Source organism: Thyridium curvatum, assembly GCF_004353045.1.
Source record: "Thyridium curvatum strain D216 chromosome Unknown NODE_64_length_252902_cov_84.359145, whole genome shotgun sequence".
Classification (NCBI taxonomy): domain Eukaryota; kingdom Fungi; phylum Ascomycota; class Sordariomycetes; order Thyridiales; family Thyridiaceae; genus Thyridium; species Thyridium curvatum.
In genome coordinates, this window is record NW_022156819.1 from 156,082 (window position 1) to 182,283 (window position 26,202).

At 54.6% G+C, this 26,202-nt stretch overlaps 8 protein-coding genes across 8 annotated transcripts; 5 read left to right on the forward strand and 3 right to left on the reverse strand.

The window, feature by feature from the left end:
- Nucleotides 1-4,590: 4,590 nt before the first annotated feature.
- Nucleotides 4,591-6,813, forward strand: E0L32_009140 (uncharacterized protein; the record flags this gene model as incomplete). Its single annotated transcript, XM_031144072.1, has 4 exons — nucleotides 4,591-4,768; nucleotides 5,037-5,467; nucleotides 5,533-5,858; nucleotides 5,913-6,813. The coding sequence occupies 4 exons, from the start codon at nucleotides 4,591-4,593 to the stop codon at nucleotides 6,811-6,813; spliced, it is 1,836 nt and encodes a 611-aa protein (XP_030991378.1).
- A 681-nt stretch (nucleotides 6,814-7,494) lies between these two features.
- E0L32_009141 (uncharacterized protein) lies at nucleotides 7,495-14,572 on the reverse strand (the record flags this gene model as incomplete). The annotated part of the gene is made up of 6 exons (XM_031144073.1): nucleotides 7,495-11,056; nucleotides 11,640-12,468; nucleotides 12,528-12,625; nucleotides 12,690-13,250; nucleotides 13,304-13,419; nucleotides 13,472-14,572. The coding sequence occupies 6 exons, from the start codon at nucleotides 14,570-14,572 to the stop codon at nucleotides 7,495-7,497; spliced, it is 6,267 nt and encodes a 2,088-aa protein (XP_030991379.1).
- Nucleotides 14,573-15,513: 941 nt separating this feature from the next.
- On the forward strand, nucleotides 15,514-17,096 carry E0L32_009142 (uncharacterized protein; the record flags this gene model as incomplete). The annotated part of the gene is made up of 6 exons (XM_031144074.1): nucleotides 15,514-16,152; nucleotides 16,210-16,345; nucleotides 16,419-16,533; nucleotides 16,588-16,714; nucleotides 16,770-16,898; nucleotides 16,953-17,096. 6 exons carry the CDS (start codon nucleotides 15,514-15,516, stop codon nucleotides 17,094-17,096), a joined length of 1,290 nt encoding a protein of 429 aa, XP_030991380.1.
- A 201-nt stretch (nucleotides 17,097-17,297) lies between these two features.
- On the reverse strand, nucleotides 17,298-17,964 carry E0L32_009143 (uncharacterized protein; the record flags this gene model as incomplete). Its single annotated transcript, XM_031144075.1, has 2 exons — nucleotides 17,298-17,594; nucleotides 17,659-17,964. The coding sequence occupies 2 exons, from the start codon at nucleotides 17,962-17,964 to the stop codon at nucleotides 17,298-17,300; spliced, it is 603 nt and encodes a 200-aa protein (XP_030991381.1).
- Nucleotides 17,965-18,343: 379 nt separating this feature from the next.
- On the forward strand, nucleotides 18,344-19,132 carry E0L32_009144 (uncharacterized protein; the record flags this gene model as incomplete). Its single annotated transcript, XM_031144076.1, has 2 exons — nucleotides 18,344-18,620; nucleotides 18,720-19,132. The coding sequence occupies 2 exons, from the start codon at nucleotides 18,344-18,346 to the stop codon at nucleotides 19,130-19,132; spliced, it is 690 nt and encodes a 229-aa protein (XP_030991382.1).
- Nucleotides 19,133-20,313: 1,181 nt separating this feature from the next.
- Nucleotides 20,314-20,726, forward strand: E0L32_009145 (uncharacterized protein; the record flags this gene model as incomplete). The annotated part of the gene is made up of 2 exons (XM_031144078.1): nucleotides 20,314-20,486; nucleotides 20,570-20,726. 2 exons carry the CDS (start codon nucleotides 20,314-20,316, stop codon nucleotides 20,724-20,726), a joined length of 330 nt encoding a protein of 109 aa, XP_030991383.1.
- A 293-nt stretch (nucleotides 20,727-21,019) lies between these two features.
- Nucleotides 21,020-24,159, reverse strand: E0L32_009146 (uncharacterized protein; the record flags this gene model as incomplete). The annotated part of the gene is made up of 5 exons (XM_031144079.1): nucleotides 21,020-21,768; nucleotides 21,834-22,054; nucleotides 22,117-22,311; nucleotides 22,735-23,619; nucleotides 23,681-24,159. 5 exons carry the CDS (start codon nucleotides 24,157-24,159, stop codon nucleotides 21,020-21,022), a joined length of 2,529 nt encoding a protein of 842 aa, XP_030991384.1.
- A 779-nt stretch (nucleotides 24,160-24,938) lies between these two features.
- On the forward strand, nucleotides 24,939-26,183 carry E0L32_009147 (uncharacterized protein; the record flags this gene model as incomplete). Its single annotated transcript, XM_031144080.1, has 4 exons — nucleotides 24,939-24,985; nucleotides 25,057-25,235; nucleotides 25,301-25,398; nucleotides 25,743-26,183. The coding sequence occupies 4 exons, from the start codon at nucleotides 24,939-24,941 to the stop codon at nucleotides 26,181-26,183; spliced, it is 765 nt and encodes a 254-aa protein (XP_030991385.1).
- Nucleotides 26,184-26,202: the final 19 nt, after the last annotated feature.

The window sequence follows — 26,202 nt, forward strand, 5'->3', positions numbered from 1 at the left end:
CAGAATGGCGTAGGCCGGCCGACTTTGTAGACTGCGAGACGCGTAGCTTCACAAAGAGAGGATGAACGAATGACAAAGGCGGAGCTAGTTGACCTGTTTGTCTGAAACCCATCAAGAGGTCTTTTGCACTAGCACGAGGGCCGAGATGTATCAGCATGTCAAAGTACATCGTCATATGCAAAGGCATATATGGCTTCGTGGGTCTTGGCCAACCGTGACCTTTCACATGCCTCCTCGAGGTCACGGCCACGAGCCAAAGGAACTTTGCGGAAAGAGTATACGTCGATCTGATCTCCAACAAGAAGACTATGCATGTGCTTGATGCTGGCGAAGCTCAAACGGCGGCCGGAACAGGCCTTGAGCCAAGTTGAAAGAAGATGGTGGGGCGGGAGGAGATCATGCATGGGCGGGCCAATGCTACAGATGCTCGCTCTCCCGTGCACTACCAGAGATGAGACTGGTCCAACGGTCTTGTCTACGGGTAGATGGGATGCTGGCAGATCAAGCAGCTTCGAGGTGTGCGAGCATGGATGCTCGTGAGATTAAGGCGAGAGAGACTGAGTAGGTCTGAGTGCCGTTGAGACGGGGCCTCCATGTAACTACAAGACAGAGTTATGCAGAAGATCAATGCGCCAATGAAGATTGACAGATAATGCAGGTGCATTCGTCCCCCAACCATTCAATGAAAGAGGAAGCACACACCTCAAGCTGTTTGACCTTCCAGCTCAGGCATCACAACATTGAACCATGACTACCTTATCTGGCCGTGTCTCCGGATGTCTGAACGCTCCTCCTCGTGTTGAGATACTCGGGAGCCTGCTGCCTACCTGACCTCGTACCCTGCCTCTTCAGGACAAGGGCGGGCAGTTCAACGCCGGTGGGGCGGTGTGCAGGTACTTTACAGGAGTAACTACCTACCTAACTATTGCACTTGCATCAATATCGGAAAGAGCAAACTGGCTGGGAGCATCGTTTCAGGCGACAGATGATGGGGGCCAGGGACATTCTGGAAGGGCCGACCCCATTTCCCGATCAGGACCCATCAACTTGAACATTGACCTGTCACCCTATTTCGCACCCCTTGATTTCTCTTACTCATTTTCATCTTGGGTAAACCCATCTCCCCATATCCTGTGTACGGAGTGGCGATCGCAGACCTTGCTCGAGCGTGCCGTAGGCCAGGGGGTTGTGCCTGTTCTTGCCTCCTCGCTCATGCCCGACCAGTTTCAATATTTGCCCTTTTTTCCCACAAGTTTCATTCCCCAAAAAGTTGCTTCTTTCGATGTGGATCGCCGCCCACCCCAGCCATGCGTGCATGCTTCCAGGCCGCTTACCCAAATTGGGGTCCTGATGCGCTACGATTGGGCAATGGTCCTAGCTGCAGCTTCCGTGGAGCCGACCCTTGCGACCAGCCTTCCGACATTGCCCGACAGCTCCATGCGACTTGGAGAAGTAACATCTGAAACCCTGTCGTCGAGGAGATTGGGGCGGGTCTTCTTTTGTTGATGAAGGTTTGGCCTCTTGGCTATTTGTCCTTGACAATGTGTATTGTGGGCGAGCGTCCTTGTACTTGTAGATCAAGCTGCGCGTCAACAGTCTTGCGTGCTCTCCATAGTACTTGTACAGAGTACAGTACAGCAGACCCATCCCCAACCGGTTCTCTCTGGCTCAAGACAACATACCCCAGACGGTGATGCTTGTGATAGCAAACCTTGAACTACCCCAACATTTCACGCCTTCCTCCTACTGGGCCGTCGTTGTCCCGGCCGAGATCGCCCACGTTCCAGAAGCCGCCCTGCAAAGCTGCCGGCACATCAGCAGCTAACTAGGTCCAGTCGTTCTGCTTGCGGGTCTTTGTCGGGGCGATAGGACATGTAACGGGACGTGTGGCTGGGCCCTCGTCCAGAAGACGGTGGAGACTTGTCAGCCAAGAAGCCAAGCACCCTGATCCCAGTAGCCCACGCTCCGGAGACCGATCCCTGGGAGCCCAACGCTCACACGAGTTTGCGCGAAAGTACCAGCACAAGGAGCCTTGCTGGCTCTCAGCTGCCCTCGGACGCAGTACGTACCCGCGGTTCGGGACGCTGTCACAGCCTCTGTCCCATCAAGGAGGGTCGCTATGATATTAGGGTTCCGCTAATTGGACAACTACCGCCAGGTATGCGGACTCCCTGAACTTAGCTCTGGCTCGGCTTGCACCCGTCTCTGAGGGCTGTTCCAGACCCCCCTCCTTCTAGGTAGGAGAGGAAGAGTCACCACCTAGTCCGAACAATGCAATTTGACGACCAATCGGCCTTTACCTGAACGCCCATGCTCTAAGGAAATCAGATCAGCAAGGGAAAGAAAGTCAATGCCGTTTACAGAGAGTCACTCCGTGAAAGAAAATACACCCCGTCTCACACCGCTGGGACTCCGGTAGCACCAATCAGCAGGCACAAGGAAATGCGCCGGGCAATTTCCGTGGATCAGCGGCGTTGGACCTACGCACGCCCGGCGGGCTGGGGCCGCCGGAGATCGGTCGTGTCGGGGCATTCAAGTGGACCGTACAGAAAGTCAGGGCTCGGGTTCAACAAAGTCATGGCTTGAGATATGGCGTTAGTGACTCCGTCTCGTCCGTACTTCGCAGCACACACCAAAAAAAAAAAAAAAGGAAACCCACAGAGGGCTGGTAGGTCTCACCCACCGCATAGCTCCTGGATCGGGACCTCGCCCGCGTATCGAGTGACAATGGGTTGCGAAAGAGGTCATGGTCAGTGGGCGTCTGAAGGACCAAGTACCTGATGTGGGATGCTTACCCCGATGCGTTGTCACTGTCACGGTCACGTTGGTGGTATGGGTTGGCGGTGGTACAAGTGCGTTGATATGGAGAGCCTTACAGCTCCACGCCGCAGAAAGCGGACCCCAACAAGGCCCTGCTGGCTGGGCTTACGATTCAGGCAAGAGTCATCAAAGGAGAGGGAAAAAAAAAGTACGGAGCTGGGGCAACAGCGCCGTGAACGGAGCTGGCAATCCAGCGGTGACTGGACGGTGCAAAGAGAAGGAAGAGAAAAAAAAAAACCGAAATGAGAGGCCATTTCGTAAATCCACAAGCATCCTTCAATTTCTTCTCTCAAGCGACAGTTGCAGTTGCAGTTGCAGTAGCATTCATCATCCCCGAAAACCAGACTCGTGTCGCCTGCTTGGTGCGGCGCGGTGCAAAGCCCGGTGCGAGGTCATTCATTCATTCACGTCTCTGTGACCAGCGCCTACGGTACTCCGGCAGCTTCCCCAACACTGAGAACCTTGGCCGCCTGCTTTACGTTATCCTGCATTCCGCCTCCGAAACACGCAGACTCCAAAAAGGAGAGGTCGTGTGCGCAAAGCAGGGTTGACCAATTGCGGTGTTGAGGTAGTGGTACATCTTACGGGAGTTTTCGGCACGCATCCCCCTCCTGTCCTGTCCAGCTCTATCACAGGAAAAAGGGCGACAAGGGACCTTGCTTGGAACTTTTTCTGGGCTGCCTCGTTTATGAAACGGGCGCCGAAACTGCCTGTAAGAGACAAGAGAGCCGCCCCCTGATGTTACAGAAGAAGCCTAACGAAGCAGGGCAGGACTAACAGGGTTTTGTTTTTTTTTTCCCTTTCCTGTTGCAGCATTCGCGTACGATCTTCGGGGACGTTCCCGAGGGGGCACAATCCGACTTCCGACAAGCACACAGAGGACCGTCCGAAGAAAGGTCCCGAAGGACGAGGACGACGATACAACGGCAAAGCGTCTCCTACCCCCAAAAGTATTTCTTGATGGGGAAAAGTCTCAGTACCTGGGCCCGGTCGGCGTCCCTTGCAGGGGCCCCTGCTCCTGCTCTCCGCAACGTACTAAGGACGCTAGGAGGGCCCGCTAGTGGCAGACCGGGTCCGGTTCAGGCTCGTGTGGCCCCGCCTGCGTCTAAGTCGCTTTGCAGCTCTGCCATTCGCCCTCCTCGCATCTCCATCTCAGCAGTCGTCGCAACGGCAGCGGCTGCAATATCGCCATCACGTTGTTACTCGTCGTTGGCATCTGATCCCGTCTCTGCCTCTCCTGTTTCGCCTGGCGACATCCCTGCTTCCTCGTCGTTTTCTGGCGCTGCTACTTATCATCCACCTCGTTCCTCGTCTGCCGGCGTCGTCGAAGCTGCTGATCCCCATCTTTCTTCTTCGTCTTCCTCATCTCTTCCCGCTCCTACTTGTACTGCTGCTGCTGGTTCCAGTCAGATTCCCTCCCGTTCCCTTTCCCATCATCATAAAAGCCCCCTCAACAGCCGCCGCCGCCGTTCCTCCTCGCCGCAACCACCATTCTCCACTAGTACATGGTGCTTGACTAATTGCAATTCCTCGTGCTGCTCGCCTCTCCCGTCTTCCTCCGCACCCTCATCTACCCCATCTTTCTCCATTCCACAATCGACGGTGCCAATGGCGTCGGCCTATTCATTCAGCACTAGCAGTTCTGACGTGTCTACTCCTCGGTCTACCTCCCCATCCGCCTCAGTAGCGTCCGGCCGTTCATCGCAGACGTCTATATCTAACAAGCGCATGTCCATTTCCTCGAGCCGCCGCATTTCTAGCTTCAACCCAATGTCCTCCGTCGACATCTTCGCCATTGAGGAAGCCATGAAGGCCCAGTCCCTCGACCAGCTTCGCGGTTACGCTCAGAACTCCTACGCAGAAGTACAACAAATGTCTACTACTGAGTACGTCCCCAAGCACCAGGCCCTGGGCTACCAGGTCCTTCGGGAACCTCTTTGGAACAAAGGTTGGTCTAGCTCTTGCTCTGAATCTGATTTCATGGTCTTTCATATTCTTTTCTTCTACATCTCGAGTCTTGCCTTGTTTTCTCCTGCTGCTCTGTGCTTTCATATCTATCTTTCAATAATTACTTTTTTTCTTCTTTTTTAATCCTCTCTGCCTGCTCTAAACTGCAACCGTTGTACCATGTGCACATGACTCGGTTTCTCTTAGTGTCCACGACTCTCTCGATGGCCCTTGTTGATGATGATCAACTAACACCGCCGTCCATATAGGCCTTGCCTTCACTCCTGAGGAGCGTGTCACCAAGAACCTCACGGGTCTGCTGCCTCACGTCATGGAGAACCTCAACACGCAGTGCGAGCGCTCCATGAAGATGATCAGGACTCGTCAGACAAACATTGACAAGTACCTCTACCTCTCGTCCATCAAGCATGAGAACGTGGATCTCTTCTACCGCCTGCTCATGGACAACGCCCGCGAGCTGATGCCCTTGGTCTACACCCCGACCATTGGAGATGTCTGCCTCCAATACTCCACCCTCTACACCCGCCCAGAGGCTCTCTACATCTCCATCAAGCAGCGCAAGAGCATCCGCACTATTCTGAGGAATTGGCCCCACCCTGCCCCGGAGATCTGTGTCGTCACGGACGGCTCTCGAATCCTGGGTCTGGGTGACCTGGGTGTGAACGGCGTTGGCATTCCCGTAAGTCTTGGTTCCGATGAACAGCCCCTGAAATTCGTCGCAACGAATACTGATATCTTCCCTAGATTGGCAAGCTGGCCTTGTACACTGCGGCTGCTGGTATCCACCCTGAGAAGACCCTGCCCATTGTCCTGGACTGTGGCACGGCCAACGAGGCCAACCTGAAGGATCCTCTCTACCTGGGTCTGCGCTCTAAGCGCATTTCCGTGGCTGAGCAGGAGGAATTCATGGACGAGTTCATGGAGGCAGCCGTTGACGTCTTCCCCAACATGGTCGTCCAGTTCGAGGACTTTGAGAGCGAAAAGGCTTTCAACTACCTCGACAAGTATCGCAACAGCTACAAGTGCTTCAACGATGACATCCAGGGTACTGGTGCCGTCGTTCTGGGAGGGTAAGCGGGAGACATTGCTTGAGCCCTTTTGACAAGTTCACTAACACGTTGCAGTTACATCGGCGCTGTCAACCTGTCTGGCGTTCCTCTCGAGGAGCAACGTCTTGTCTTCATGGGTGCTGGATCCGCAGGTGTCGGTGTCGCCAAGCAGCTCGTCGAGTACTACACCCGACGAGGACTGTCAGAACAAGCCGCCAAGGACAAGTTCTGGCTGGTCGACACCAAGGGTCTCGTAACAAGGGACCGTGGCGACAAGCTGGCCGAGCACAAGAAGTACTTTGCTCGGACAGACAACAACGGCCGCCAATTCCGCACCCTGGAGGAGGTCATTGAGTACGTCAAGCCTTCTGCCCTGGTGGGTCTCACTGCCACCTTCGGTGTCTTCACCGAGTCGGTGGTCCGCGCTCTCAAGGCATCTGTCGATGCCGGTGGTCTCGGCCGCCGCCCTATCCTCTTCCCCCTCAGCAATCCCCTGATCAAGGCCGAGTGCACCTTTGAGCAGGCCATCAACTGGACTGAGGGCACCGCCATCTTTGCCTCTGGCTCTCCCTTCTCACCTTACACCGTCAAGGCCGCCGACCAGGCCATCACCTACCACCCCAACCAGGGCAACAACGTCTACGTCTTCCCGGGTATTGGCCTCGGCGCTATCCTCGCCAAGGCCTCCCGGGTCACGGATGACATGATCTACACCTCGGCCGAGGCCCTTGCCAACTGCCTCAACGCCGAGGAGATCCACAAGGGTCTGATCTACCCCCGCATCGAGCGCGTGCGCGAGGCCAGCGTGATCGTCGCCAGGGAGGTCATGAAGGCGGCGAGGAGGGACGGCGTCAGCGAGCTTCCCGAGGCGCAATGGCAGGAGTGGGAAGAGTGGGGAGACGTTGCCCTGACCAAGTTCATCAAGCATCGCATTTACGACCCCTTCCCCGAGGCCCGCCCTCATGCCCACATCTAGAAGAGTGCTGCATCTCGAAGGATGAGGCATCGATAGTTTCTTTTTTTTTCCCGCGTTTTAATGGGAGCCTAATCTGGCCTTTGTAAGGCCAATGGGTTCAGAACGAAAAGGGTGGCGAGGCTGTCGTGGCGGGAGATGGACGCAGACAGTTGAGACTCGCCGGGATACGCGTGCTGTGTGGCCTTTCTTCATACCCCTTGAGGCTTCTGCAGAGGATGAGCAACCCAATAAGCTAGGTTGTGTGTGGTATCAGATAGAGATTTGGGCACAACAAAAGCGTCATGCCTGGATGGGAGAGCAGTCGAGATGAAAAAGTTGGAACCAAAGTTCTAGGATGAAGGGTGGCTTCCTGAGCATACATAGCAATCATGGTTTTAATGAAGCACACGAGGTTTTAATTACCAAATGTCCGTTGCTTGATCATTCAGATGCAAGTCTTGGGTGTTGATCATCATTGATGAGTGAAATGTCTAGTGTTACACGCTTTTGTTTTTCATGATCCTGCGTATTTCTGCAGAAAATAGATATAAATACATTCATTGTTACACAAACTCCCAGCTCGACCGTGCTCTGCCCACATGTCTTGACGACTATCCGTCTTGACATATTCCTTTATTACGCCTAGTTCAACCTGGTACCCCCCGGCGCGCAACGCGACACCAACCAGCCCACCCCCCAATCTCACGACGTGCCGGGCCAAGTCTTGGGCGACCAGAACCTAATGCGCGCCGGCGCCTTGCTCGGGTCGTTGACCTGCAGCGGGAAGGGCGCCTTGGGCTCGTTCTTGAAGACGTCGTCCCACTCGAGCGGCCGGTCGAGGCCGTACACCAGCACGGGCTTGCTCCTGGCGGCCGCGTTCTCGCGCCGCCGGAACTGCACGCCCCTGCGGCTGAAGTCCTGCAGCTTGCGCATGAAGACGCGGTCCCAGGCCGGCTTGCCGTTGTTGTTGTTATTGTTGCCGCCGCCGGCGGGCTTGCGGTCGGGCCCGAGGTGCTGCCGCCGGCGGGCCTTGATGCGCTCGTAGAGCAGGGCGGCGCGCCCGGCCTCGAGCTCCTCGATGGCGTACTCGACGACCCACGAGGAGCCCTTGGTGAGGCCCTCGGGCCGCTGGACGTAGGCGCCGTTGACCTTGTTGCGGATGGTGAGGATCATGCCCAGGAGCTCTTCTTCCTTCTTGGGCTGCTCCTCCTCGGCGGGGGCGGGGGCAGAGGCGGAGGAGGAAGAAGAAGTGGCGGCAGCCGTGTCAGTCTCGGATGGCTGCTCGTCGGTGGTGCTGGCGGCCGGCTCCTCCGCCGTAGTGACGCCCTCCTCATCCGCCGCCTTGTCACTCGTTTCCTCGACTGCGGCGCTGCTGCCCTCGGCCGAGTCCACTTTGGAGGTGGCCATCAGCTGAGAGAGGATGCGCTCGAACCGCTTATTCTTTGGCGAATCCGTCTGCGTGTCCAGAGTCCACTTTTCGTCCTCGCCCTCGCCGGTCTTGTCCTGCGGCGAGGCCTCCACCTGCGCTGCGAGCTTGAGGATGAGATCCTTGAGCGACAGCTTGGTAGCCGAAGCCTTGGAGGAAGCTCGAGCGATCACTTCCTCAATATTCTCCTTGGCCGAGGCAACTGTCTCGTCCTCTGAAGCCTTGTCCTCAATGGCAGTGAGGTTCTCCTCCGCGGCTTCGGCGGGCGAGGTTGCTGTATCGCCGGCAACTTCATCGGAAGCGGAAGATGCTGGCTGAGATGCCTCAGCACCAGTCTCTGAAGTCTCTGCAGGGGCCATTTCGCGCTCCGTCTCTTCGTTGTCCTCAACCACGCCCTCGTCCCCATCGATCGAGTTATTGTGGATGTTCTCGGCTGCAATAGCGGTGTCCGGACTGGTGACGGCTTCCAGTAGGGCATCCACGTAATAATTCGTCTCTTCTGGGGATCTTGCGACCAGCAGGCCACTGTGCTCCAGAGCATCTTCAATCGTCTCACGCACCAGGGTCACACCAAGGGCCTCGTTCTCCGTCGCCTCTTCGACCTTGAGCCTGATCTCCTCCCAGACATCTTGGCTCTGCAAGTCATCTTCCTCAACCTCGGGCTCGACAACCTCCTCTGACTCGGGAGAGGGGTCTGCCTCTTCCGACACGTCGTTCTCGACTTGTGGGGCCAGGCCCATCAGGTTCTGCTCGAATGCCTCAATCTCTGCCTTGTTTGCATTTTGGATCTCCGAGATCTCCTCAGTAGTGACAGGTTTGGCAAAGATGTACATGAATGGACTGTCCACAGATGGCCGGGTCTCAATGTGCAGTCGGAGCGAACGGCCTGGATACTTTGCCGTTGCTCTATCGAGCACTTGATTGAGCAGATGGAGACTCAATTTGAACTCACGATCGCCGAGACTGCGGTCATCAGTGCCGTGCAATGCCAAATCCATCTCGTTGATGCTGATGTACTGGAAGCCAAAGATGCGCTGCGTGTTGTGGAAAGCCACAAAGATGCCGTCCATACGACCCATGCGAACCTGGAGCGAGTACTTCAAGAACGCTGAGCGGATCATGTCGTAATATTCACGCTCGAACGACTCCCACTGACCAATGCGATTGCGAATCTCGTAGCCGAGGCCCTTGTGGAAGTCTTTGGCGTCCATGCGGATGGACACAACAGCCCTCGTCTTCAGATCAAACATTCCCGACCCCAGGACTCTAGGGTCATGGGCATCAAGTTGCGACCGCATCATGAAGTCTCCCAGTGTTGTGTAATGGTAGGCCTCTTCGGCATTTTTCTCCTCGTCGGACAACTCGTGGGACTTGCTGATCCGGTACTTTTCGAAGTCCTCCTTCGGCAAAGTCAGGAGCTTCTCCATGGACTTTCCTAGCATGCTAAGGATGTTGGCTGAGTCGTACTCCTTGTCTGCATCGATGGCGTAGGTGCCATCTTTCCAATGAAGAAAAGCGGCAGACGGAGCGCGCATGATGTTGGTGAAGTTGTATGACTCTGGCTCGAACGACCGAGAAGTGTGCGCTGGATTGATGGGCCTCCAGGCGGAGAGCAGATAATGGAAATGTGCAAGGGTAGAAGTCATGCTAGAAGTTGACCCAGTGTACTTTTTTTTGTGCTCGGCAGCAATGGAAATGAGGGTGTTGTCCTTGGACGACGTGATATACTCCTTGAGGGCTTTGAAGTCGAATTCATGTATTGGCATGATAGTGGCAAGGTATGGATCAAAGTTGTACACCCTCGACCTAGGATCCTGGAGGTGATAAACACCAGGGTTGAACAAAGCTCTGTCCAAGCCGTACTGAAGACGCGGGACGGGGGGCTGAGGACTGGGAACGGGCGTCAACTTGAGATTGTTGGAATTGACCTTTTGGACCTTGAACCGCGATCTCAGCGGGTTGCTAGCAACGACTGTTGGAGCTGCTGATGGCGCTGTTGGCGAGGCTGCCTTCTTGGACCTGGTCTTGGTCTTCTTTTTGGCTGCAGTGACAGCATCATCCTGCTCATGGGGTACGGCTTCGTCTGTCGAAGCTTGAGGTAGATCGCTAGTCGCATCTGTATCTTGTTTTGCAATCGGCCTGGCGGGCGTGATAACATTGGATTCGTGCGCTGGGGTTGTATCCTTTTTTGCGGGGGATCTCTTGGCTTTCGGTGTCGAAGACTTTCCGGACGAAGGCTTCTCAGATGGAGGCTTCTGAGAACTGAGCACATCCTTCAATAGTTCGAGTGCTCCAGTGAGCACTTCGATCTGGCGCTTGCTTGATCCCTGATCCAGCGGCTGCTTCCCCGACGCCTCAACTTGACCCTTCGGGGGTTTGGTGTGTTTGGTAGCCCGTTTTGCCGAACCTGGCGCTGCGGTTGGAGATGCTCCATCTCGTCGAAGCTCTTCCACTTCGGCAGGCTTGCTCGTCGTCGCTGGAATGCCTGGCAGGCCGCCTGCCTGCTGCAAGTTTTTCAGAACATCCAATGTCTCCTGCCAGATCTTCAGTTGTACTTTGGAACCCGAAGCAGGGTGACCCGCCCGTGTTTTGTTTCGCCTCGTGGACCTCCTTGGCTGAGTTTTGCCTTCCTTTGCCTTGTTCTCTCCTCCTTTGGGTTTTTTCGAAGTAGAGTCTTCCGTCGCATACGACCGGCAGCTAGCTGGGGTAGTCCATGGCTTCGGCGAGCTCGTGCTCTGGGTTGCCGCAACACGACACGAGGTACATATGTACGATGGGCGGACAATGCGAGCGCCCGACGCACCCAATTGAAGCATTGGGAGATATTCGTCTGGGATACTATTGTCGGGTTTACAGTGTTGGGATCTCCGGCAAGCTTTTTGGTGGTTGTTTTTTCTCTAGGCAAAGCCAGAGTCTGAAGAGACGCGGGTTGGAACTAAAAATTGATCATCCAACGCGCGATGCCCCTTATTTTTTCCCGTTTCCCCATGCAGCTGCTTATCGCATCCCGATAAGGCGCAAGCATACTCTGTGATGCAATTGGACCGAACAGACCAGCTAGATACAACGTCTGGTCGACATTGCTCGAGGTTACTTTCCTCAACATTTTCTGTCATCTTTTTACAACAACGTATTACCAAGTCATCATGCAGGTGCTAATGCCGAACCAGTCCATTCATACCATGATCCCTTGCCCGTAGCCCGTCCTACCGATGCCGTGGATGATTGCCGATAGTGTGCCCAGCCTCATCCGGCCGCCAATGCAAAAGCGCAAAATTGGGGTATACATTTGTTCACAAAATCACCGACATGCGCCACAGTATCAGATCAGCACCTTGTGCCTAAAACGCCCTCCTGGCCCTCCTCCCATCGTAGAAAAAGAAAAGAGCAATACACGCCGCCTGTCTCGGGAGTACCCTACTGGGTCTTCTCAAAGGCTTCATTCGCATATCGGGTGGCCGACTGTTGTGCTTCCCTCGCCTCTGATAACGCACCCTGCACCTCATACGACTGCGCCAACATACCATCAGCGACGCTCATCCACAACAGGTTACCACTCTTCTTGGCCTGAGTAGCACCCGCTTTTGCGCTCTTGAGGGCCTGTTCCCCAACTACGTTCTCAAACAGCTTGAATCGCATGATATTGAGCGCAATAGACAGGCAATGCGTATTGTTCGCTGTTTGGGCACCTTTCAGTCCCAAGTGAATGTGGCGCTTGGCCTGGTTGATCGACATGGGCGGATTAGTTTCGACGGTAGCCATGACCAAGTTGAAGGCCGTCTTAATCTCGGGGTCTGGGTGGTCGGGGCAGATCTGAGTCAGCTGCTCAATGAGCTCGTCCGTCTTTCCTTCATTCCCTCGAGCCTGGCTCGGCGCCTGGAGGATGCAGAGCCGGTTGAGAGCCGCCAGTATCGAGAGATCCTTCTCCGTCTTTCTCGTGGCATGGGTCCCGTCCTCTATCAAGGAGAAGCGCTGGTGTTCAAAGAGCCGCAACGCGCTATCCAGCTCGCCCACACCTTGTTGATATATCCCAGAGAGATACATGGCCATCGTCTCAAGAGAAGTATCCCGCTGATGCTTCAGCAGCTTCTCAACCACGTGGACAGAACTCTTCACCCTGGCCCAGTCACTATGAGTTGCCGAGTGCAGTCCTATCATGATGTGAATGTAGCATTCCATCTCTTTTCGCCATCGAGCACGATCGATAGCATCAGGAAGAGAAGATGGAGACGGAGGAACAACCTTCGTGCCTAGATACCAAGCTCGTAAGCAACAGAATCCACACCAGGGTCACAAAGAGTCAACTTACAAGACGGAAGCATCCTCTGTGCCTCATTCCAGAATTCCAAACTCTTTTCGCTACTGCCCGTAGGCTTGTACAAAAGCCCTAATCCGCTGATAGTATATCTGAATCCGTATGTCAGTTTTGCATCTCCCCGCTGGTCATCAGAGGTGCCAGGGTGCCACTTACGCAAGTACATAGACTTCCATCTTGCTGAAGCTTGACAGAACTAGAAAATCACAGTCTCCATCGCCGGGGCGCAATATATCACCCGTGTCGCCACTGATAGTCTGACTGGATGTGCCCTGCTTGCGCATCGGTAGGAGCAGTTCGGTTGTGTGCTCCTTCCAAGATGGGACATGGACTAGATCGTCCATCCGACTCTGCAGTGCTGTGAGCTTCTTCATCACATCGGACGGGACCTTCTGATGTAGACTGCAAGCCAGATCGAGCAACAAGGTCAAGATATCGAGCTGTGGGATGTGTACAGTGGCATCTAGCTGATATTTCGACGCCTGCGCGATGCAGGTCTGAATCCGTACGATGGCGTCGTCTTTCATGGTCTTGAGCAAGGTCAGGCCCTCCAAAAGATAACCCAAGACGCAGATTGCATTGTCGCCTCTCTCGCCGGCGAGAATAGTGATACTCCTCAGGTTTTCTAGGGCATGAGCATCGGCTTGCGAGCCGCCCTGTACATAGAAAGCTGCTTTGAGAAACCTAAATGCGTAGATCCAGTAGACTTGCTTGTACCTATGAGCAATAGTTAGACCGAGCAGTCTGGCATGTACAGCTGCAGTACGTACGTTGTGCAGTCCGAGATATGCTTGTCTACGGCAATGAGAGCCGCCTTGCGATTTCTGCGGAACAGAACCCTCAAGAAATGGTATTGGGTATAAAGTTTCAAATCCGCGAACCGGTGCTACCAAGGGTCAGCGTGTCGCTTCATTATAGATACTAGGCCGTGACCATACCTTCTCGCAAACAGTGATGCCTTTGCTGAGGGCAGTCTCGGCTTGCATGAGATTTTCCGTCTCCTCATTGAGAGTGGCACCGTATCGGAGCCTGACCTTGGCCTCGGCCCTGGGCTGTAGCTTATTTGTATTGAGGGCAGCCTCTAGGCACGCCAGCCCAGTTGCTATAAGCTTGTGGTACTCTTGCAACATTGCGCCGTCCATCGCCGCCGCAACCTGTTCAACTGCCACCTGCGCTTGGGAGAAACAGTCATTCGCAGTGCAGACAAGGAGGGCTGCGGCGTCGACGAGCGAGGTGGCGGCTGGTTTAGGCGACTTCCCGATGGAGCTAGAACTTGACTTGCGCGACTGCTTCCCAGATGTACTTTTGACTGACCCCTCGGATGCTAGCCTGCGACCCTGGTCGACAATCGGACTGTGGACTAGGGGTGTATGTTGCGCAGATCGCTCTTGCGATGGCCGTTGCGGCGGTGGCGGCATCTGTTGGGGCAGTATTGGCGACGCTGCTGGCTGCGGCGAGGGTCGTGGTGCCGGCTGCGGTGAGGGCTGCGGTGCCAGTTGCGGTGAGGGCTGCGGTGCCAGTTGCGGTGAGGGTTGCGGTGCCAGCTGCGGTGAGGGCTGGTGGGATTGTTGGTACGGTTGGAACCCTTGTGTTGTTGGATGCGGCTGATATTGCTGTCGTGGAGGGAACTGCAGCTCTGAAGGTGCGGGCACGGGAGAAGGCATAGGGACACCATGGCCCAGATAAGATCCATCCCAGGACGAATAGAGCTGTTGAGGTTGTAGATTGTGATTTGGCACGGCTTGCTGCTGTGCGTGCAGAGCCCGCTGTTGTGCGCTCATATGAAACTGAGGGTGTGTTTGTGGAGGCATGTGCTGCTGCTGCTGCTGCTGCTGCTGTTGATGCTGCTGTTGCTGGTGCTGCAGATGTTGGTGCTGCTGTGGCAGCTGTTGTTGGTGAGGCAGGTACCCGGCGTTCTGGTATGGCATATGTGTTTGCTGGCTGCCATTGCCGTAAGCTGGGTAGCCATGCTGCTGGTGCTGCATCGGCTGCTGGCCGTTGTAGGCCTGCCCCGGGGGCAGATGTGCACGATATGTCATCTCATTTGGGGAGTCGCGGTTCGTAGCTGCGTGGTCGTGAAGCTCTTTCAGTCGTGTATTCGGCGCATCATGGGCAAGACGGTCGCGGTTGGTTAGTTATTCGACACGATACCCTGCGCTTGGGGACCGTGGAAGTGGAGGAGTTGAGGGTGGATACGGTACGTAGGTACTTGCACCTCCAGCCAGCGCCTGACTCAATACGCGCAAGTGGCACGCTTGCACCGCCTGCGCGTGCAAGCTGGGGGGAGGAGCTGCAGGCCCCACGTGACTAAGCCACGAAAGCCGGGCGCCAGAGGCAATTGCCAGCTGGAGACAGGCCAAACGGGCCCGCTTCTACTTGTATGGCTTGAATTGACTTGATTGAAGTCCAAGGTGCAAGTGTGGGACGGCGCATTACCATATCATCGATATGATGCATACATAGGTACTTTATGCACTTGACGTACTCCGTAGTTAGTTACCTTGATCTGTACCTACTCCGTAGAGTCTGGGTTTGAAGCTCCACCCAACCATCAGTTGATGCACGACCTGCCTGCCTCGGCAAGTGGGCCAAATATGAACAGACTCAGGAACCAGACGACTCGTTTATTTGGAAGAAGAAAATAGTCTGGACGTCTTTGCTTAGGAAAGTCTTTCATCGCTTCTATGTGACGTCTGCACGTCCCAACTATCCTCTTGTGATTCGATCATCAGTGAATTGATTCGCTGAGCGAGTCTGTAGTTTATGTCCTCTTCTTCCGTTGATTCCCATCAGCAAATCGATCTGTCCAAGCCGTTCATATAAAACTTCACTGGTGACGCCCAATCCGGGTTGCTCTACTTCCCTACACCGAGTACGGAATAACAGGGCAGAGACTTGCGTTTGAGCCCAAAGCGTATCGACCTCCAACAACAAGCTGTTGCGGCGTAGTGCAATCACCGGCGCGCAGAGACGGGGCGGGATGGATTGGTTCGGTCGGGCCCGGGTGGCATTCACTCATGCCCCTAACCCCTTGAGTCTGAAGGGGAAGGATGGGTTGCAAACAGATTTGCTCAAGATCTGCGAGCAGAGTACACCGCCATGCCGTCTCAACCCGTTGCTCTTCAATGGACACATCCAGACGATGTGGACGGTGACACAGCCTCACGGCCCCCAGGTCTATTATCGAAGGAAGATCTTCGATGCCAGCCACAAGACTTACACCGGAACCTTTGCCGTCGACTTTGCCGTCGATCCGCACACTGACCACGATGAGCCGCTGCCGCCCCGTACCGCCTATTTCTCAGACGAGGCTTTCGCCAGTATCGGGTCCGACGATGAAAGGCCCATGCTCATTGTCCTCCACGGACTATCTGGGGGCTCCCACGAGGTGTACCTGCGGCATGCGATCGAGCCCCTCCTTCGTGACGGCGGCGGGGACTGGGACGTTTGTGTTGTCAATGCCCGTGGATGTGCGCACAGCGCCATCACCAGCGGCGTCTTATTCAACGCGCGGGCTACTTGGGATGTCCGGCAGGTCGTCAATTGGGCGAGAGAGACTTTCCCTAACCGGCCTCTCTTTGGCCTCGGCTTTTCTCTTGGAGCCAACATTCTCACCAATGTATGTGCAACGTCTTGACGGCGCTTGGTGGTGCCTGGTGCTGACATCAAGGGCTAGTATGTGGGCGAGGAAGGGGAGAATTGCCCTCTCACAGCCGCCGTGGTGGTAGGCAATCCCTTCGACTTGCAGCTGTCAAGCAAGGCCCTGCAGCGCACCTGGCTTGGAAAGGAAGTGTATCAGCGATTCATGGGCAGTATGTCGAAGAGCCATCATGTTATGCATTTCCAGTGGTCCGAAACGAAACTGACAAAACTTTGCTCTCTTAGCGAACATGAAGAAGTTGATCCAACGTCACAAGGAATCAATCGAGAAGTGGACCAACCTTGATTTCCAAGGCATTCAAAATATCACCTATCTTTTCGAGTTTGATCGCGAGGTTCAGTAAGTATCATGTAGAAGTTGCCGGCTTTTGATTTAGGCCAAGACACTGACCAGCCGCACCTCCAGATGCGCAACATGGGGTTATCCCACCGAGGAAGCATACTATCGCGATGCTTCCTCGTCTGATTCGGTACTTGCAATTCGAATCCCGTTCTTCGCCATCAGCGCGGAGGATGACCCGGTAAGTGCTCTTCTGCAATATGTCTCAGATGAATGTAGCTAATATTTCTTCCCAGATTGCGGTCAAGGAAGCAGTGCCTTACCAGGAATTCAAGCAGAACCCATGGACCGTCCTATGCACAACCTCCCTGGGAGGGCACTTGTCATGGTTTGAATTTGGTGGTGGTAGATGGCACGCACACCCGGTACGTACTCGGAGCTCTAATCTTTCATTCGGACAGAAATCTAATCGATGGTAGATCTCCAATTTCCTCAAAAACATGGCGACAAAGGTCGATCTCAGCAGTATACATAAACCAGCGAATGGCAAGGCTGACGGAAACTTCTTCCAAGGGGCCGAGTTCGACCCGATGAGGCGAAAGATGGAAATTGTTCTAGATTAGAGAGCAAGACAGTGAAGAGAACTTTTCGGAGTGGGAGGATGGATCTAATAGACTGGTTCGGACTGGGTATCGCATATAGATTATCTGGACAGGAGCTTACTGGCTCGCCAAATCCTTCGAATAGCCCCCTTTTAATGACCGCGAAATACATTGTAAACCCCAATGCGCCGTACTCCACGCCATGCTAGCGGTTAAAGATCTTTACTCGTCTGCAAAAGACACACTCTTCCTCTTCTTAGGCTTGGCAGCCTTGGTTCCTGCCGATGCAAACTCGTTGATATTGCTGTCGTCCTCCCCGCCCTTCTTTGTTCGCTTTCGTTTCCTCCGTAGAGACTCTTTGGTTTCGTCGAACTTCGCCTTGCGCTCAGCTTCCTTCTTCTCCGCCTCGGCCTTTCTCGCTTCACGGATCTCCTCCATCTGGCGCGCCTTCATGATCTTTGACTCGATCTGGCCCTCCTTCTCAGCCTGGACCATCGCAAGAATCGTAGACATGCTCTCCTGTCAACGGCCAAAAGTTAGCACCGAAGAACCTGTGGCGCATTGGTGGATGCAGAGAACGTACCCTGTCGTCCACGAAAACCTTGCCCTTCTTCTTGCCCTTCGGCTTCTCCACGCCCACAGGGGTGATCATGTTGAGCTTGGGGATGTCCAGTTCCTTTTCAGAGTAAACCTTCTTCTTGCGCTTCTTGAGCAAGTCTGATATTGACGGCCTGCCCTTCAGGGGCGTTTGGATAGCGTTCTTTCCCTTGGGCTTCTTGGACTTGGAGACTGGGTCGATATCCGGGTTTTTGGAGCTCCTGCTGCTTTTGATGCCAGACTTGTTGGCAGCATGCTTGTTCTTGACGGTTCTTGTCCGTGTGGGCGCCATCTTTGCTGTATGCAGGGGCAGTTCACGATGTCGCACCTGAATCCGATACTCGTGATGGTAGGATTAGCGATTCGAGAAAGAAATTTTTGGCGATAAGATGGAAAGCTACCCACTGATATCCGCTGATAGAGGGGCGGTAATGGTGTTCAGTGGTGCTAAACCGGTGGCTGGAACATGCCTGGGTCGCCTGCGGGGCAGCTTATCGTTATCGGCCAGCCATGGATGCGATCACTAACAAATTGGCCCAAATTTTCCGGACGACCAATGACTTACTGCCACTTTCCAAGCAACCGGATAGACCATTGTCACGTATGTGCTTGGAACAGCCGAGACATTCGAGAAACGCTTGAGCGCAAGATCATACCGGATAGATCAGACCATGTCCTCTACGAAGTCGAGCCCTCGCTGGGCTGCAATTGCTCGCGACACCAACGAGACCAGCATCCAACTGGCGCTCAACCTCGACGGCGGATCATTCCCCACAGACACGGACTCGCGATTGCTCGCAAACGGTGCCGACAGCCACGCCTCGCAGTCCAGCAAGTCACAAACCATCAGCATACACACCGGTATTGGATTCCTTGATCACATGCTGCATGCGCTTTCCAAGCATGCCGGCTGGAGCTTGACGCTCAACTGCAAGGGCGACCTCCACAGTGAGTCAGACATCTTACCATTGCTCACCTCCTTGAAACCCTGGGCTACCTGGGTTTCCAAACAATATTCGCAATGTTCTAACTAGACCCCCCGTCCAGTCGACGACCACCACACCGCAGAAGACGTCTGTATTGCCCTCGGCACCGCCTTCAACAAAGCCCTCGGCAGCGCCGCCGGCATCGCCCGCTTCGGCTCCGCCTACTGCCCGCTGGACGAGGCCCTGTCGCGCGCCGTCGTCGACATCAGCAATCGGCCGTACAGCGTCATCGACCTGGGCCTGCGACGGGAGAAGATTGGCGACCTCAGCTGCGAGATGATCCCGCACTGCCTCCAGAGCTTCGCCCAGGCGGCCCGCATCACCCTCCACGTCGACTGCCTACGGGGCGAGAACGACCACCACCGCGCCGAGAGTGCCTTCAAGGCGCTGGCGGTGGCGGTCAGACAAGCAACGTCCAAGGTGGCGGGCAAGGAGGGCGAGGTGCCGAGCACGAAGGGCACGCTGAGTGCTTAGGTGCTCGAGACGGGGATGATGTGTCAAAAGGCGTCATGGAGCGGAATCATAGAGTGACGGATGGGGCAGGGTCCCTATAGACACACGTCGGCATTGAATTGGAGTCATCGATGTCGAGAATGCATATATAGTCCGATGTATTTTCAGGATAACAGAGGAGGAGATCGAATGCTGCATGGTGTTGGAGTTCATGATAGCAACCCAGCAAGATACCGAAATCTCCCGATAATCGAACGTGCGCTTCTGTGACAGCCTTAAAGATGACTGGGGTAAAAAGACCCATTGAGAGGGATTCCACTGCGGAGTACATCATTGAGCAAGTTCCATGCAGGCACTTATTAGGCTGGATAACCGATGCGGCCACCCCGAGACAACACAATGGATATCTGTACGGCGTCTAGCTTTGCTGACCGCAAACGACACACGACAGAGCTGGTTGATACACTCAGCGTCCGGAAGGATCGCTAGCCTTACAGGCAGGTCCCGTGGTCCCCTAAAACGCTTTTAGGCCGTGGTGCCCACTCGGAATGATGATGCTCCACACTTCGGGCCATGACGCGCAGAGCAACTCGTGGTGGTCGCCGAGCTTTCTCCCTCCCGGGGGTCCAGGCCAGCGAGGTCGGGATCAATCATACGAGCTCAGCGCTCTAGCGAGTCGAAGTTGCCGCCAAAACCGTGGGCAAAAACGAGTTGCATGGGAATTCCCCATAAACCAAGACAGCCTTGGCCAAACAAAACTTTTTCTCTTTTTTTCGTGTAATGCTTGATTTGACTACAACCTAGGTAATAAGATCTGAGCGACTTTTCTCATCTGTGTCATATATTACCCATACTTCTCCTGTGGCAGGAAAATACTTCCCCGTCCATCCTCACTTGCAGCACTCTTGCTCTCCGTTTTGCGCACGCGACCCACGAAGCTTGTTCTGGACTCAATTGACAGGACGCTTATCTCCACGCGATCGTCCCTCCCAGTATATTTATTATCCAGCATCGGAGACACCCGGGCCTTGTCAATTTCACGGTACAGAGAAAGCACAATCCCGGTCAACTTGGGACGGAAAACTTTCACCCTTCTCAATTGCGATTCCAGTCAATTGAACAACTTCGCGCGCGCACTCTTTTTTTTGTTAGTTCTTCTGTGGAAAGGAGTGGTCCAGGAGACCACGCACAATCGACCAAAGATGCGCCACACCAACGTAATGAACAAGGATGAGGAGACGAACCAAGCCGCGAGGGAGGCCATGAAGGGCGCCTTCTACGGCACGGTCAAATGGGGCGCTGCCGTGGGCGTCCTCTGCGGCGTGGGTTATGCCGTGTCGCCGCTGTTCAGGAGTTTCACGATTCAGTTCAAGACGTATGTAGAGTTGCTGCCCGCCCTCCCTTGAGGCCTTGAGGCCGCTGCTCTCCACAGACTGGCATGCTCACGAGATTGAATAGATATATCGCCATGTCCGGCATTGCGTTCGGTGCCGCCCTGGAGGCGGAGAACAGGATGAGCGCGTACCGCAACATGATGAAGCTGCAGCACAAGGCAGCGCGGAACGCCATGCTGCAAAAGGCCCTGGACGAGGAGTACGGACCGGAGGAGGAGTAGGGTGCATTCGAATCGGTGTTTGTCTTTTCTATTTGGGTAGCGGGAGGCAAAAGCGCAAGTTTCATGATATTCATGTATAGACTCATCCATTAGGCAAACTGGGTACCGAAAGATCCCAAGGAGCCCATGTAACAACACCAGCGACTCTTGAGACCATATCTACCGGCCATGCTTCTTTTTGTGTACATCCATTGACTGTGCCTGTGATCCGAAAACGCCATAGCCATGCCAGCTCCTGAACTACCCCGACCATCATCTTCAAGTATTAGATGACCTGCTGTCCCCATCATCGCTTACTTCTTGGACACCTCGAACTTCTTAGGGTCCATGTTCAGCTTGCACAACCTCACCACACAGCCGCTGAGCTGTAGTAGTGTCTGGACACCTTCGAGGATCTTCATGTGCGTGAAGCCAATCTCCTTGATGAACTCGAGCTTGGCATTCTCGCTCAAGGTCGGGATGGTCTTGGTCACCTTGAACATGGTGGAGATGATATCGTGGCTCGAGTAGCCAAGGTTCCACAGCTCGCGAAGGGTGTCGAGCGCCGAGTCGACATTACCCTCGTAGCACGCCTTGAGCATGGCCTGCACCTTGATCGGGTGCGGAGAGTCAACGACCTTGAAGACGTTGTCGCCCGACACAAAGCCGAAGCCGGCATATGTCGACTGGAGATTGTTGATGGCCTGGCGCATGTCGCCCTCGGCGCTGAAGACGAGCGCCGCGAGCCCGTCGTCGCTGTATTCGACCTTCTCGGCCTCGATGATCTGCAAGAGGCGCTTGACGACCTGTGCGTCGGTCAGACGGGCGTATCGGAGGATGGCGCAACGGGACTGCAGCGGCTCGATGATCTTGTTGGACTGGTTGCAGGCAAACGCGAAGCGGGTGGTGTTGGAGTAGATCTCCATCGTCCGTCGGAGGGCTTGCTGTGCGCCCGAGGTCATGCTGTCCGCCTCATCGAGGATGACAAGCTTGTGTCGGCCAGGTGGCAGGGTCACCTTTTTCTGCGCGAAACCCTTGATGCGGTTCCGCACCACGTCGATACCTGTATGAGAAGGTCTGTTAGTCGCCTCGTCACTCTGCACGAGGCATTGTTCGTTCGTTGCTCACCTCTCTCATCACTGGCATTGAGCTCCAGAACAGCCTCCTTGTACGAGTCGCCGAGCAGTTGCCGGGCCAGGCAGAGGACACTGGTCGTCTTTCCGATACCGGGCATGCCAGAGATGATGACATGGGGCATGTTGCCGTCCTTTGCGATGATCTTGAGGCGCTCTATCGTTTCCGTGTTTCCGACGACATCATCCAGGAAGACTGGTCTGTACTTCTCGACCCTGCGTTCGTCAACAGAATTAGCATTGGCTAGAGCCGTGGACAATCGCCGATTTTGACTGACCAGGGCAGCTCATAGTTTGGGGAGCCATTCGTGGCAGCGCTGAGGGCACCCTTTACTGCCGCTGTCGAGGATTCGCCCTTCTCCTCTGCCTTTGCGGCTGGCATTGTTCCTGATTGCTGTCTTGTCACGATCGGGAATCCGGTGGTTGCGCCCGGTTGGTGGGAGAAGTGCAGCGGAATTTGTGATGGTGAAGCACTTTACGCGGTTGGAAGCGCGACGCGTGAAGCTCAGGCAGACAAATGGCAAGGGCTAGTGGGGGTGGGGTCTTGGTCTCCCAAGCTCTCTGGTCACTCACCTTAACATGATGTCGACAAGTCAAATCATTGAAAAGGGATCACAAGTCTCGTTTTCTTTTTCTTTTTTGGGAATGGCTTGATATCTTTGGTCAATATTTTTTGTACATATTTGCTACTTAAGGCTTTACAAGGTCTATCTATAGGCAGGTCTGCCCAATAGTCCGGCCTTGAACAGATATCCCTTCTAATCACGCTTGTCTAAGTCACCAGAAGACAGGGCAGTGGCCTAACTAGAGATGATCTGGATCATGTCCGATAGTCTCCATTGATAGTACTATCTCTTGTCAGCAGAGTTAAAAGTTAAATGGGGTCCATCACTTACACATATTCATGGCTGAAGTCGCAGGTCCAGTACGTAGCCTCCTTGTCGCCAGTACCGAGTCTCACAAGGATCTCGAGATCCTCAAGCTCAAGAATCTCTGCAGCCCTAGCCTCATCAACCAGTTCAGGTTCACCGTTGACCAGAAGCTTCAGTTCGGCAGATCCGTCGGTAGGAACGAACGACACATTAGTCTTCTCCGGAGCAACCTCGGGGACATCTGCAGAAGGAACACCAGGCTCGGTGATAAGAGAATAGCCAGTGGCGCACAGAATGCGGCCCCAGTTGGCATCCTTGCCGTAGAGCGCAGTCTTGACAAGCGGGGACCGGGCGATGGTGCTCGCGATCTTGCGGGCGCCCTCCTCAGTGGCGGACTCGGTCACGCGGATGGTGACAAATTTGGTGGCACCCTCGCCGTCACGGACGACGAGCTTGGCAAGATCCTCCGCGAATTCGGTCAGAATTGACTGGAATTTCTCATAGTCCTGTGATCCCGGGGCAATTTCCTTTCCACCAGCAGCGCCGTTGGCAAAGAGGGCAACAGTATCATTGGTAGAGGTGTCCCCGTCAATGGTAATGCTGTTGAACGAGCGATCGACAGCCTGCTTCAAGAGGGCTGGCAGCACATCGGATGAGATGGGAGCATCAGTTGCAATGACACCAAGCAGCGTGGCCATGTTCGGGTGGATCATGCCAGCGCCTTTCGTCATGCCCGCAATGCGATACTCGATGGACGGCGATGACGGCAGGTTGAAAGATCTAGAGATGAGCTTGGGGAACGTATCCGTCGTGCAGATGGCTTTGGCACAAGCCATCCAGTGGTCATGAGATGAGCCTAAAGCTCTGTGTGCGACGGGGATGTTGTCCACGATCTTCTTGATTGGCAACCTGGGCACTTCAAGTCAGCAAAGTCCTGGTTGACTGCCACTACCTACTACGAGTAACATACCGCTGACCGATGACGCCCGTGCTCATAACCAAGGTAGCTTCCTCGCTGCCAACGCATGAGTCTGCTCCTTTCGCCATCTTCTCGGCATCCTCGAGACCGCCCTTGCCCGTGACGGCATTGGCACAGCCCGAGTTGATGATGACACTCTGAACGCCCTGGTTCTTTCTCTTCTTCAGAAGGTCCCGGCTGAAGACAACTGGCGCGGCCTGGAACTTGTTCTTGGTGAACACAGCCGCAGCCGCACAAGGCGTGTCCGAGGTGATAAAAGCTAGGTCGGGCTTGGTGGTGTTGCCGGGCTTCACGCCGACCACGGTGCCCGAGGCTCGGAAACCCTGAGGATAGGTGCCGGTTGTAGGAACATACTTCTTCTTGGCCGCCGGGATGGAGCCGGAGACTGGTGCTGAGTAACTCCGGGTCAATTGAGCTCGAGACTGCTTCAATTGGTTCCAAAACCGGCCAGAGGGTCGTTTGGAAGCCATGTTGCCAAGATATTCTCGAACTGGCGGGCGAGAGTGAAGGTGAGAGCTCAAGCTATGCTTGCGCTTGTACTTATGTATCCACGGGCAAAGGGCGCGCGGTGAGTCAAAAACAGCACAGGCCTGTTGATATGACTGACCGACTACTGAGAGTGAAAAATGGCCTAGGGGCGAGACCGGAGCAGATTTATGATTTACACGCCGAGAGATTGCTGAAATACCACGAGATCATTCAGTCCATCTCGACAGTCCGATTCTCTAGACTATTGAAGCTATTTGCTCTTCGATCATTCGTCCTTGACTTTTTCCGCTCTTGGTACAAATTGCTTGCTTTCACATCCATACTCGCTGTTTGAGAGAATCCATATGCCAGCTGTAGCCCGTGGAATTAGCAGTTGACAGTGCAAACAAGTGCCAATTGTGGGGGCTTCCATGCTGACAAGAGGCGGAGCAGTCGTCCAATCAACCGAGAAAAAACCGAACCAGGCATTGAAAAAGGCCCCAGCTTTCAGGAACGAATTTCTCCTTCCTTCCACACAGCTTAGCTAAAAAGCCACGCATCCAAAAAGGCATGCAAATATCATCGACGCGGCTGCCTGCCGTTGTCACCATTTCCCGCCTTCCACGCTGAGCATCTTTTCAGTACCTTGAGGAAGGGAGAAGCTTGCACCAGCTGGACTGCCCCTGGAATTCATTATTGCCCGTCTCTCTCAAGGTTTGGTTTTGTACATTCAGGATCATCACGGTGACGAGCTCTCTGGGATCTCGAACACACCAGCACGATGGCTGAAATCATGGACGGTTACTGGCAGGCGCCGCCTCTGGCAAGGTGAGTTATTCGATTTATGGTCATCCGGCAATGCCGCTTAGTAGCTCAATGCTAACAACATTCGCAAACAGAACTCTCGCCCTTGGTGTCTTCGTCTCCTCCGTCGGTGTCTACACTGGACTGCTTAGCGGGTCGTGGTTCTATCACCACTACATGCTCTTGTTTACCGTACCGCCGCATCTGTGGCGGCCGGTTGCAAACTTCTTGATATCTGGCCCTAAACTGGGCGTCATCCTCGATCCATACTTCCGTAGGTCCTTGCCTTGCCGACATCCTTGACGATCCCGGAGCAGCCACTCACATTGATGGCCACAGTCTACTCCTACCTGTCGCAGATGGAGATGTCCAACCCCAGGTTCCCGAGGAGAGAGGACTGCGTATGGTATCTGATCTTTGTTTGCTCTCTGATTTTGGTAAGGATATACTGCCTTCCCTTTTGGTGTCTACCCCCACGTTCTCCCTTGTCTTGTGCTTCGCTGCACCTCATATATCTGCCCGGATAGTGTCGTGCTCTACTACTATCGCGGTTCCTGGAAATGAGGAAGATTACCCCTGCATGCCAGGCCGTCCGTCATTCGCAAACTGTCAAAAAGGGCGGTCTGGGGTGTAGGCATGGTGGGATGTCTTAATGGATGACTCGGGCGACATATCTCAATTGTCCTCGGGTGGTTTTTTTGCTCCCTACATCACAACACGTTCCGATCTTGTTATGCATCCGCTTTGTGCCTTTCAAAGAACGGTAAGCTAACAAGACTAGACCATTGATGGCGTCTTCGGCCTCAACACGGGCTTTTGCCTACAAGGCCTGATTCTGGCTCTGGCCTATACCGGCACACAAGACCAGAGGGGTGTCAAAGTCAATTACTTCTTCGTCACCATCCCTGCTCAGCTCATCCCCTATACGATGATGCTCATGACGATTCTTACCCAAGGCCCTGGGGCGGTTCCAATCCAGCTCGCGGGCTTATTTTCTGCGCATATGTATGATTTCCTATCACGCATCTGGCCCGAGTTTGGAGGTGGCACGAACTGGATCGCTACTCCTGCGTTCATCACCAGGCTGGCAGGATCGACAGCGAGGATTCAGGAGCGGACGTTTGGCACGGCCATCCGCCCAACTGGTTCCGGCTCAGGTGCTGGTAGCGGGCCTCTGCCGGACTCATGGAGGACGAGAGGTAAAGGACAGCGTCTGGGGTAGAGTAAGCATCAGAACTATG